The sequence below is a fragment of the Salvelinus namaycush genome, chromosome 21 (assembly GCF_016432855.1).
Source record: "Salvelinus namaycush isolate Seneca chromosome 21, SaNama_1.0, whole genome shotgun sequence".
Classification (NCBI taxonomy): domain Eukaryota; kingdom Metazoa; phylum Chordata; class Actinopteri; order Salmoniformes; family Salmonidae; genus Salvelinus; species Salvelinus namaycush.
In genome coordinates this window covers 46,716,309-46,729,621 of record NC_052327.1, presented here as the reverse complement: position 1 = coordinate 46,729,621, position 13,313 = coordinate 46,716,309, and the positions used below count along the sequence as shown (strand labels likewise).

The window sequence follows — 13,313 nt, the reverse complement described above, 5'->3', positions numbered from 1 at the left end:
GACTGGTGCCGTGACTTAACAGTTTAATGTAAATCCAAGACAAAGTGTGATTACATTTCTACACATATACAATATGCATATGTGAGCATACAAATTCTCATGAATAACTCGATTCACCTCGGAGACCGAAGAAATGATCAAAAGTAACAGTGAATAACAAGCTAGAACATAGTTCACCACAATGCCAGCCCCTTCACCCTACAGTTAGTAAAGAGGGCAATTAAAATCACTATTTTCTTCTATGACCAAGTTGTCGATTAAAATCCTCCTGTAAATGTACAATGCTATCATTTGTTTTTTTGAAGCTTATTTTAAATTCACTCCATTTTTCTACAACGAAAATGATTAAGAGAAGCACACATCTTAATGGTAACACAAGCGCTTAGTAGCCAAGTACTCAACTCTTTAGGAGTTCAATTAATCATTCTTCTTATTCTCATTATTATATTTCTTTAAACATTCTATAAAGCCAGTAAAATATCCATTCTCACAACATACTCAATAATATTAGTTTAAGGAATATGGTACATAGAAAGCTATATCAACAGATATTAAGGAGACAACAAACACACTTCTTAAAAATAAAAATGTAAATGAGAGAGACAATTAACAAAAAAGTATACTAGGAAATACTGCAGCACATAATAGCCTGAACAACAATGAGATTTCAACACCATTGAAAAACCATACAGCAATGGACACACAACAAGGACAGGGTTTGATGCTTTCTTAGGTTTTGATACTTTGTACAAAAATATCATTTTTTTACCCATTTCTTTGTGAATGCAGTTGTTCAAGTACAAAACCAAAATCAGGATCAATATTACTGCAAAATGACTACAGTACAGTATGACAGTTACAGCAGTTTACTGTTATATCTCATCCCTTGTCCCTCTGTCATCTATGGAGAAGCAAGGTTTATATTGGGATTTATCAATGGGAATTCATTAGGCAATAACCCATCCGCTCAAGGACATTAGTACAATTCTCATTTGCGGTTTGAGCTGGCAAGAAATAGCTAAACAATACATTTTCTAAACCAAATTGTTTCAAAATGTGTGCATAATCGGAAAATGAGCCTTCTTTAGCAAGAGGGGAGAAAATATGACATGTTGGTTCTTAAGTACATGTTAAAAAAAACTGGCCAAATGACAACACTTGACCTATTCCATTAAAGGGGGCATCAAACGGTTAAAGGGGGTGAAAAAAGGGGGTGATTCCCTTGACAAACATACAAACACAGACACATCAATACTCATACAGAAGGGCTTTAAAAATGTGTTATTACTGAGTTTACAGAGTTTCAGTGATGCATATAAAATAAATAATTGTAAAACAAGTACTTTTCCTACCTCCCTGCTTCTTTGGGAGAGTGTACTTTGCAAAGCTCTCACGAAGGGGTGGAGAGGTTGTGTGATTATTCTATTCTGGTAAGGTGTTAAAATGATTTAAGTCACTTCAGAGGGGTTTGACCTGAGAAGACTAACTGGCAATGTATGCCATGCCTTCAGAAATGTTTCAAAATATTTCATACAAGGATCCAGAAAGAGTACTCGCAATCACACTCTGGGAAAAGTTGGAAGCTGAACACTTCTTGTGTAGCGCAAGTATTTCAAGAACAACAAAGTTGTAAAAATACCAGGCTTCACCAAAAGACCGCGTTTACACAGCTCTCTTTAATTGAAACCACACCTTAAAGCTCTGAGGGTATAGCTTAGTTATTTGTAAGGCATTATTCTAACATTGAAATGGCTACTGTAGCAGGGGAGAGATGATGTTCAAAGTAAACAAACTTCATTAGCACAAGAATACCACATTTTGGTAATTGTAAGGATCTACGTTGATGCTCACACTCTGAATCATATTTTCCATAAAACACATAACACGTTAAACAAAGTGGTACGACGCTAAAATATTTTACACATTAAAATGTTATTTCATTCAAAATATAGCAAGTCCATTGAAACAAAATTGAGTGTAGGGTTAAAAGGGCTTCTCGTATATTGCTAAATATAGATTATACTGGAAAATGTTTTAATGAAATCAAATAAATAATATTTGAAAACCCCATATTGGAAGAAACATTTTTCATTTTTCTATGAATTTATGTTGAGTCAAGTTGTTTTAGCTGGAATCAGACTTATTGCATCTTGCATGGCAACAATTTCTTTTGTAATAATAACATATGCCATTTAGCAGACACTTGTATCCAAAGCGACTTCCAGTCATACATTTTTACGTATGCGTGGACCCGGGAATCTAACCCACAACCCTGGCGGTGCAAGCGCCAATGTAGAAATCAAATCTTTACTTAAATGAATGATCACTCAAGCAGAAATATCTAAAGCATTTCAGATGAAGCAGGTCACATATTACATTCATTTTGTGCTAGTGACCATTATTTTAAAGGTATTTTTTGTTTTCTTTATTTCACTCTATAGGTCATTCCATGGCGCACTAACGTATAACATGTTTTTGTTTTTTTACAAATGAATCTGCTTACAACATTAATAAAGCTCAAATATAACTTTGACAACGTAAAAAACACTTACATGTAAAACAATTCAGAGAGAAATTTGAGATTCAACATTGGAACATTTAGGGGGTAACGAACATTAGGGGGTAATGGAACATTTAGGGGGTAACGAGTGACAGATCTAAAACATATTTTTTTCAAATCATAGATGTTTGAGAATGGTGGACTGCAATTGGCAGTCAAATAGCTTAAGATATTATGGCAACTTGAATCATTCATATATGAGTGTGTATGTGTGTGTTGTGCCCATACTGCCGTTTTACTGTACTATCTGTACACCTCACACACTAACATTTGCTTAAAACCCATCAATAGCCCTCAAAGCACACTCAACGTGCTGTAAAGGTACTTGTTTAGACCAGAAGTTATTGCCAGACCACATGGGGATTGTTTGTGTTTGTACTGTACATCATCAACATGTTGAATTTCTTTGGTGGGAAGAAAGAAAGGTCCCAAAATGACATGTCATCAGATCAGAGTGCTATGGAGACTGTAGGGTGTGCACTATGGATGCCAGATTCTCCCTATGGTGGAATGTTTCAGTAGTCTGCCTCTTTATGGAGGGGCCAACCACTTATGTGGAAAAGCATCTCCCTTATCTGTGTTCTTAGGCCCACAGGCCTCATGGAAATCAACAAAAAAGTACCAACAAAGATACACCACAGAACAGAAAGAAAATGATGTAACCAGCAACCTATACATGCTACGCATCACATCTTTGACTGCCTGGAACCCAAGGCTTGCATGGTGGAGCCAGTTGGAGAGAGTGTGGTGGCCTATTGGTGAAGTACCAAAATGTTGTTGTTTAAGGTTTAGTTTAGTGAGCAAACCTTGATCTGACACACTCAAGTCTAAGCTACCTACCCATAAGGGCCCAAATAGATTATTGTCAACTTTATAACTTTATTATTGTCAACAGTGCCTGATCACTTTACACAGGTATACACCCCTCCTTATGAATACATAACATCACTGTACACAGGTATACACCCCTCCTTATGAATACATAACATCACTGTACAGCAACTCCCAGTTACAAATCAACATAGAAATGAGCCTAATAACAAATCACTGATAAAAACATCCACGAGAATTATTGCAACAATCTGTAAAATAACACAATACAGTTTATACTGTACCTACAGCCATTTAAAAAGTTCAATAATAACGTAGAAATAAAATAATCACTTAAAATGCAAGTACTATGGCATGACATGAAGGGATAAGGGGGAAGGCTCTCACTAAAACCACAAGTATTTCTGATGTGCCTACTTCATGAGGACACTACAACAAACATAGTAATCATATATCATTGGCTACGAGAAATACAACTGATATTAAATTAAGCAGCAAACACATAGAAGCAACAGCCCAATCAGTTCTCTTACTATCATGTATCCCTTTCTGGTGGTATGCTATCTGTGAACACATGATTCCGAAGACAAAATGGATACAGTGTCAACAAATGAAGACCATTTGATAGTAAGCCCTTCCAGGTGCACGCAGTAGCATTTCTGTTCCGTTCATGTCTCTCTCTATGCGGAGAGGTGCTACACAACCCTCAGGGCAGAAATGACTAAATAACTTCCATTTATCTTTACAAAACCACAACAACTTGTATCAGAGTTAGGTGTGCATTCATGCAGTGCTCCTGTAACTCCTGCCCACCGTCACTGTTACTACCAACCTGCTCCATGCCAACATTCTATTCTTTTAGTCCCATTTACATGAGGAATGCCACACTACCACTCTGCCATCCTCAGTTCCTACCCAGACCAACCAAATGCTTTCTACTAGTCACTCACTCACTCACTCACTCACTCCTGCCAGACCTGGGTTTAAATACTATTTAAAATCATTTCAAATACTTTAGCTGTACTTGATTGAGTTTGCCTGGCGCAATGCAATGGTTGAAAAACTGCAAACGCCGCCCATCTGGCACTGCAGGCATTCTAAAGCAAACGTTAGAATTATTTAAAATATTTCAAATAGTATTTGAACCCAGGTCTTACTCCTACCCAGCAACCCCTCTCAACAGTCCTCAATACTCTGCTTCCCTACTGCAAACAACCAGGCTCTCTCTCGGTGGCCTTCTGAGGATTGCCGCCATAGCAACCACCACTTCCCATCAGGCCTTTCTACTGGTTTAGCTGTTAACCTCAGATTCCTATTTTTTCTCGAACTCTGGACTATTGATGTGTCAAATGAACTCATCACATAAATGTTTTTGACAGTCACTTTCTTGTATTTTTGCTTTTTCCATTACCCCTAATTGGATCCTTGTGCTGATACTTCTCTGTTCTATTATTCCTGGGCACCGACTCCCTTGTGTGATATAAAAAACAAAGTAACACATCTCAAACTAAAGCCATTGTATGTATGTGCGCCACGGTGACTTACAGTTATACTGTACACAAATAAAAATGTATATCCAGCACACAATGTAAAGAGGATTGATCTAACGACTTTGGTTCAGTACCCCAGGCAAGTTAAACTCATGTACACTTTACAAAAAAGCCAAAGGTCAGTTAAATATGAACTCTAACCTCTTATGGCTGTAGTATACTGTCATAAGGATAGGACACAGAGCTAGGGGCTAAGCCTACACCTGGAAGAGAAATCAAATCTTCCCTGACAATAAGACGTCAAAGAAAGGAACCAGTTCCAGCTAGTCTGTTGGTTCTCAAGGTTCCAGCGAAGTAAACTGTGTCGTTATATCTGTAAGGCACTACGAGGGAACAATGGTCAAACCTAAGACTACGGAGGATTCCAAGTATTATAGCACAAAGGTGCAAGAGGTGGACTACACACACATGGCTGACAGTAGCACACGCACACACAGACAATCACATTGTACATGCCTATGTTATTATAACCACTTTGTGCAATCACAATGAAAAAAGAGGAACAAATAAATTCTATTGGTATCAGAAAAAGTTATTCATAAAATAATCTGGGTGCAGACTGCTACATTCTAAAAACAGGGCCCAGCTACAACTCCTATAGCTAAAACATAAGTCTTCTCAAAAAGGTGAGAACTAAAAAACAAAGGGAAAACACCTATTTTTTTGTCTTTTGTTGATTATATTTCCAGAAGACTCCTGACTCCTGGAGAAGGAGGGGTGTGGGATGCAGAGGGATGCTTCGTTCTCTCTCCCCCACACATTGAATGATTTGGAAATGTTTAAGACAGTTCAAGGCCATCATTATTTGTTGTATTCTTTGAAGAGCAGCAGGTTTCCGTATTTCACCTTCATTCCCAAATCCTCACGGGAATTCTCATGGGAATTCTTATGATGGGAATTCCAACATCCAGAGAGGGACCCCTTGTTAAAACAGTCCCTTTCCAATTCAAGACGGGAAAACAAAAACAAACAAAAAGCTGTTTTAGGAGAACAAAAAGCCTCCACCTCTCCCAAAGGCCCGTTATGAAGACCTTGCGTTAAAATAATGAGAAATTACTCTCATTTGAAAGTAGAAATAAAACCAAGAGAGAAAACAAAGCAAAACTGGCCCTTTTGGAGAATTTTTTGGGAAAAGAAAAGTAATAATAGAAATTCCAACTCTCCTTTCTCTGTCTATTTATTTACCTTTTTCCTCTCTGTCATTATGTCTTCAAGTAAACGTGACAGTTTTATAAAGATTGCATGTCTCTCTCTCTCTATCTCTCTGTCTGTGGAGTGGGGATGGGGAGGGAGGACATGGAGTGAGCAGCAGCAGCATTGCTGGGGTCTGGATCTGGGGGTCTGGGTCTCCAGTGTGTTGGCTTGGCTCTAGAGGTAAGGGTACTGGTTCACCTTGGTGGGGCTCAGTGGGTATCCAGTGTAGACAGTGGAGGCAGGCGAGGCGCTGATGTACGTCTGGTGAGCAAACTGAGCCTGGTACTGGCTGTGGTGCAGGGTGGGTGAGGGCAGCACGTGGTGCCCCATGCTGACGGGTACCTGGTGAACAATGCCCGGTGTGTGGTATGTGGTGTGCTGGACCGTGTGGCGGGCAGAGCCCGGGGTTGCCACCAGGTGGGCCACAGTGCCCGTGGAGCCCAGGGCTGCTGGCGTGGCAGTGTAGGTGTAGAGGTGGGGCTGGCCGGGCAGGTGGGTGGCAGACAGGTGGGTGTGGACGTTGGCAGTGTGAGAGGGGCTGTTGCGGTGCTGGAAGGAGTAGGGGGCCTGGGCTGCGATGGTTGGGGTGATGTAAGCCTGCTGGCGCCGGTGGCCTCCGTTCCGCTCAGTTACCATGTGATGCTGGGCCTGGATAGGAGCGAGAAGAGATACGAGGATGGAGTCAGTGCAATCCAAATGACAATCTCACTTTCCACACAGTTAATCTATGCTGCAATAGTCTATGTGCTGGGGGGCTAGGGTCAGTCTGTTATATCTGGTGAAATTTTCCTGTCTTATTTGGTGTCCTGTGTGAATTTAAGTATGCTCCCTCTAATTCTCTCTCTCTCCCTCCCATCCTGGAGGACCTGATCCCTAAGACCATGCCTCAGGACTACCTGGCCTGATTACTCCTGGCTGTCCCCAGTCCACCTAGTCATTCCGCTGCTACAGTTTCAACTGTTCTGCCGGTGGCTATGGAACCCTGACGTGTTCAGCGGACGTGCTACCTTGTCCCGGACCTGCTGTTTTTGACTCTCTCTACCGCACTTAATGTCTCGATCTCTGAATGCTCGGCTATGGAAAGCCAACTGACATTTACTCCTGATGTACTGACCTGTTGCACCCTCAACAAACACTGCGATTATTATTTGACCCTGCTGGTCATGTATGAACCTTTGAACATCTTGAAGAACAATCTGACCTTAATGGTCATTTACTCTTATAATCTCCACATGGCACAGCCAGAAGAGGACTGGCCACCCGTCAGAGCCTGGTTCCTCTCTAGGTTTCTTCCTAGGTTCCTGCCTTTCTAGTGAGTTTTTCCTAGCCACTGTGCTTCTACATCTGAATAGATTGCTGTTTGGGGTTTTAGGCTGGGTTTCTGTGTAACACTTTGTGACATCTGCTGATGTAAAAAGGGCTTTATAAATACATGTGATTGATTGTTAATGATATAAATAATTTAGATGAGTCCTTACTTGGCTCTCTCTCCATACCTGGCTGAGATTGAGAGGCTGCTGCTGCTGGAAGGGGTTTGGCCCTGAGCGCTGCTGTCGGTAAGCCACGCCCCCAGACAGGTGGTTGTTGCCAGACACCATGCCCGCGCCGTTGGAGGTTTTGAACTTGTATGCCGAATTCTGATGATTCATTGCATCTGCAGAGTAAAGGGAACAAGGTCAAAAGGTCAATCCAGGTCAAGAAAAGAACATATGAGTACAGTATAAACACACAAAAAAAAAATGTGGAACCGAGGTAGCAACAGTAACCAATGGGGCAGAGCTTAGCGAAGGTTCATTTGTAGTACCAACAACGATAATAATGGATACATTTGTAAAAAAACAACAATAATAGTATTTCCTATACTCTAGAAGAAAGACTATCAACCATCCCTCCCTGTCTGTGTGGATGTGTGGGTCTCTGTAGGTACCTGTGTAGATATCTGTGTAGGTACCTGTGTAGATATCTGTGTAGGTACCTGGCATCAGGCGCTCACACTCGCTCAGCACCTCGCTGGACTGGCTCTTCAGAGGGGGGATGATGATGGAGCGAAGGTTGTTTCCGTTGCTGTAGTTGTCCAGCAGGGTGGTCTTGGAGTCATGGTAGCCGTTGTTGTTGGGCTGCCTGGACTCTACTGCATAGGGACTGTTGTTACTGGATGAGTCAGAGTCGGGGGAGTCGTGTACTGTGACACAGCTGATGACGTTCTTCCTCTGCTTGAATGAGCTGCAAGGAGGAGGATCACTTTTTAGTAATGGTACATATAGTAATGGTCAGCCTACTAACCTTCTGACCAATGTTGGTGTCGATTCCATAATAAATAGTGAATTCAGATCAATCCACAAAAAAATGCCCTTATGCCAATCATGTCCACTCCTTTTACTGAATTGGCTAGAACTGAAATGAAACCCAGCTCTTTCAGTAATGAAACTAAACATGCACTAAACATGGCCTCCTGTCATGTATTTAACCCTGGCTCCCAGATCCCTGCCTGCGTTTTATGTCTGGCCCAAAATGGCTGACCTGTACCTAGTATGGTTGGTGTTGCTATTCTTGTGATCATCCTCCTCGTCCGTGTCACTGCTGATGGTGATGATGCTGACGGCAGGGCTGGGCGTATCAGGGATGATGATGGTCTGACGCTGCCCGTTGTGGTGCTGATGGTGGTCCCTGGTGGTGCTGGAGGCCTGCTCTGCCTCGCCCCGTCCCCACCCTCCACAGCCCAGGGGGGGTCCGCAGCTGGAGCCGGAGGAAGGGCCGTTGTTCTGAAGCACAGCACAACGTGGAGGGGTGTTCTCCTTCAGCCGCTTGGAGTGCTGTGGTGATTGTACCGCCTGGGAGGAGGACACCTCGTACGCAGACACGTTCCTGACGGAAGAGAGATGAGAGGGGGATGAGGTGGCACCTACTACTACAACCTAATACTAGGTGGCACCTACTACTACAACCTAATACTAGGTGGCACCTACCACTACAACCTAATACTAGGTGGCACCTACTAGTACAACCTAATACTAGGTGGCACCTACTAGTACAACCTAATACTAGGTGGCACCTACTAGTACAACCTAATACTAGGTGGTACCTACTACTACAACCTAATACTAGGTGGCACCTACTACTACAACCTAATAATAGGTGGTACCTACTACTACAACCTAATAATAGGTGGTACCTACTACTACAACCTAATAATAGGTGGTACCTACTACTACAACCTAATACTAGGTGGTACCTACTACTACAACCTAATACTAGGTGGCACCTACTACTACAACCTAATACTAGGTGGCACCTACTACTACAACCTAATACTAGGTGGCACCTACTAGTACAACCTAATACTAGGTGGCACCTACTAGTACAACCTAATACTAGGTGGTACCTACTACTACAACCTAATACTAGGTGGCACCTACTACTACAACCTAATAATAGGTGGTACCTACTACTACAACCTAATACTAGGTGGCACCTACCACTACAACCTAATACTAGGTGGCACCTACTACTACAACCTAATAATAGGTGGTACCTACTACTACAACCTAATACTAGGTGCCACCTACTACTACAACCTAATACTAGGTGGCACCTACCACTACAACCTAATACTAGGTGGCACCTACTAGTACAACCTAATACTAGGTGGCACCTACTAGTACAACCTAATACTTGGTGACACGTACTAGTACAACCTAATACTAGGTGGCACCTACTACTACAACCTAATACTAGGTGGCACCTACCACTACAACCTAATACTAGGTGGCACCTACTAGTACATACAGAGTAACAATACCGAAGACAGACACTGCCCAGGTAACAGCAGACAGAATATTATAATTTTTTTTGTTTCACTTTCAACTTGGAGCTGGCTATTGTGTTCTGATTGGTTGAAGGGTGAAAGCCTCCAGCGCCGGTTGACAAAGAATTTTCATAGTGAATCGGGAAAGACAGGGGGACTGTAGGTGATGTTCAAATCCAAAGAGATCCTAGTTGATCCTAGTTGTGTAGGAGATCCTAATTGTGTAGGAGATCCTAGTTGTTTAGGAGGTTCTAGTTGTTTAGGAGGTCCTAGTTGTTTAGGAGGTCCTAGTTGCTTAGGAGGTCCTAGTTGTTTAGGAGGTCCTAGTTGTGTAGGAGGTCCTAGTTGTTTAGGATGTCCTAGTTGTGTAGGAGGTCCTAGTTGTGTAGGAGGTCCTAGTTGTTTAGGAGGTCCTAGTTGTGTAGGAGGTCCTAGTTGTGTAGGAGGTCCTAGTTGTTTAGGAGGTCCTAGTTGCTTAGGAGGTCCTAGTTGTGTGTGAGATCCTAGTTGTTTAAGAGGTCCTAGTTGTGTGCGAGATCCTAGTTGTTTAGGAGGTCCTGGTTGTTTAGGAGGTCCTAGTTGTGTGCGAGATCCTAGTTGTGTAGGAGGTCCTAGTTGTGTAGGAGGTCCTAGTTGTGTGCGAGATCCTAGTTGTGTGCGAGATCCTAGTTGTGTAGGAGGTCCTAGTTGTGTAGGAGGTCCTAGTTGTTTAGGAGGTCCTAGTTGTGTGCGAGATCCTAGTTGTTTAGGAGGTCCTGGTTGTTTAGGAGGTCCTGGTTGTTAAGGAGGTCCTAGTTGTGTAGGAGGTTCTGGTTGCTTAGGAGGTCCTAGTTGCTTAGGAGGTCCTAGTTGTTTAGGAGGTCCTAGTTGTTTAAGAGGTCCTAGTTGTGTGTGAGATCCTAGTTGTTTAGGAGGTCCTAGTTGTGTAGGAGGTCCTAGTGGTGTAGGTGGTCCTAGTTGTTTAGGAGGTCCTGGTTGTTTAGGAGGTCCTAGTTGTTTAAGAGGTCCTGGTTGTTTAGGAGGTCCTAGTTGTTTAGGAGGTCCTAGTTGTTTAAGAGGTCCTGGTTGTTTAGGAGGTCCTAGTTGTGTAGGAGGTCCTGGTTGCTTAGGAGGTCCTAGTTGTTTAGGAGGTCCTAGTTGTTTAGGAGGTCCTAGTTGTGTAGGAGGTCCTAGTTGTTTAGGAGGTCCTAGTTGTGTAGGAGGTCCTAGTTGTTTAGGAGGTCCTAGTTGTGTGTGAGATCCTAGTTGTTTAAGAGGTCCTAGTTGTGTGCGAGATCCTAGTTGTTTAGGAGGTCCTGGTTGTTTAGGAGGTCCTAGTTGTGTGCGAGATCCTAGTTGTGTAGGAGGTCCTAGTTGTGTAGGAGGTCCTAGTTGTGTGCGAGATCCTAGTTGTGTGCGAGATCCTAGTTGTGTAGGAGGTCCTAGTTGTGTAGGAGGTCCTAGTTGTTTAGGAGGTCCTAGTTGTGTGCGAGATCCTAGTTGTTTAGGAGGTCCTGGTTGTTTAGGAGGTCCTGGTTGTTAAGGAGGTCCTAGTTGTGTAGGAGGTTCTGGTTGCTTAGGAGGTCCTAGTTGCTTAGGAGGTCCTAGTTGTTTAGGAGGTCCTAGTTGTTTAAGAGGTCCTAGTTGTGTGTGAGATCCTAGTTGTTTAGGAGGTCCTAGTTGTGTAGGAGGTCCTAGTGGTGTAGGTGGTCCTGGTTGTGTAGGAGGTCCTAGTTGTTTAGGAGGTCCTGGTTGTTTAGGAGGTCCTAGTTGTTTAAGAGGTCCTGGTTGTTTAGGAGGTCCTAGTTGTTTAGGAGGTCCTAGTTGTTTAAGAGGTCCTGGTTGTTTAGGAGGTCCTAGTTGTGTAGGAGGTCCTGGTTGCTTAGGAGGTCCTAGTTGTTTAGGAGGTCCTAGTTGTTTAGGAGGTCCTAGTTGTGTAGGAGGTCCTAGTTGTTTAGGAGGTCCTAGTTGTGTAGGAGGTCCTAGTTGTTTAGGATGTCCTAGTTGTGTAGGAGGTCCTAGTTGTGTAGGAGGTCCTAGTTGTTTAGGAGGTCGTAGTTGTGTAGGAGGTCCTAGTTGTGTAGGAGGTCCTAGTTGCTTAGGAGGTCCTAGTTGTGTGTGAGATCCTAGTTGTTTAAGAGGTCCTAGTTGTGTGCGAGATCCTAGTTGTTTAGGAGGTCCTGGTTGTTTAGGAGGTCCTAGTTGTGTGCGAGATCCTAGTTGTTTAGGAGGTCCTGGTTGTTTAGGAGGTCCTAGTTGTGTGCGAGATCCTAGTTGTTTAAGAGGTCCTAGTTGTGTGCGAGATCCTAGTTGTTTAGGAGGTCCTGGTTGTTTAGGAGGTCCTAGTTGTTTAAGAGGTCCTAGTTGTGTAGGAGGTCCTAGTTGTTTAGGAGGTCCTGGTTGTTTAGGAGGTCCTGGTTGTTTAGGAGGTCCTAGTTGTGTAGGAGGTTCTGGTTGCTTAGGAGGTCCTAGTTGCTTAGGAGGTCCTAGTTGTTTAGGAGGTCCTAGTTGTTTAAGAGGTCCTAGTTGTGTGCGAGATCCTAGTTGTTTAGGAGGTCCTAGTTGTGTAGGAGGTCTTAGTTGTGTAGGAGGTCCTAGTTGTGTAGGAGGTCTTAGTTGTTTAGGAGGTCCTGGTTGTTTAGGAGGTCCTGGTTGTTTAGGAGGTCCTAGTTGTGTAGGAGGTCCTGGTTGTTTAGGAGGTCCTAGTTGTTTAAGAGGTCCTGGTTGTTTAGGAGGTCCTAGTTGTGTAGGAGGTCCTGGTTGTTTAGGAGGTCCTAGTTGTGTAGGAGGTCCTAGTTGTTTAGGAGGTCCAAGTTGTGTAGGAGGTCCTAGTTGTGTAGGAGGTCCTGGTTGTTTAGGAGGTCCTAGTTGTGTAGGAGGTCCTAGTTGTTTAGGAGGTCCAAGTTGTGTAGGAGGTCCTAGTTGTGTAGGAGGTCCTAGTTGTGTAGGAGGTCCTGGTTGTGTAGGAGGTCCTAGTTGTTTAGGAGGTCCAAGTTGTGTAGGAGGTCCTAGTTGTGTAGGAGGTCCTAGTTGTGTAGGAGGTCCTGGTTGTTTAGGAGGTCCTGGTTGTTTAGGAGGTCCTGGTTGTTTAGGAGGTCCTAGTTGTGTAGGAGGTCCTGGTTGTTTAGGAGGTCCTGGTTGTTTAGGAGGTCCTAGTTGTTTAGGAGGTCCTAGTTGCTTAGGAGGTCCTAGTTGTTTAGGAGGTCCTAGTTGTGTAGGAGGTCCTGGTTGTTTAGGAGGTCCTGGTTGTTTAGGAGGTCCTGGTTGTTTAGGAGGTCCTAGTTGTGTAGGAGGTCCTAGTTGTGTAGGAGGTCCTAGTTGTTTAAGAGGTCCTAGTTGTGTGCGAGATCCTAGTTGTTTAGGAGGTCCTAGTTGTGTAGGAGGTCTTAGTTGT

The 13,313-nt window shown here is 43.3% G+C and overlaps 1 protein-coding gene across 1 annotated transcript in view; it reads right to left on the bottom strand.

Moving 5' to 3' along the window:
* LOC120066429 (homeodomain-interacting protein kinase 2-like) overlaps positions 1 to 13,313 on the bottom strand; it is a 134,655-nt gene continuing 121,342 nt past the window's right edge. Inside the window, exons 12-15 of the mRNA XM_039017789.1 lie at positions 8,662 to 9,000; positions 8,111 to 8,358; positions 7,632 to 7,789; positions 1 to 6,783 (exon numbers count right to left, since the gene is read on the bottom strand). Coding sequence (XP_038873717.1) covers positions 6,310 to 6,783; positions 7,632 to 7,789; positions 8,111 to 8,358; positions 8,662 to 9,000 — 1,219 coding nt within the window. The 3' untranslated portion in view covers positions 1 to 6,309. The remainder of the gene's footprint in view (positions 6,784 to 7,631; positions 7,790 to 8,110; positions 8,359 to 8,661; positions 9,001 to 13,313) is intronic.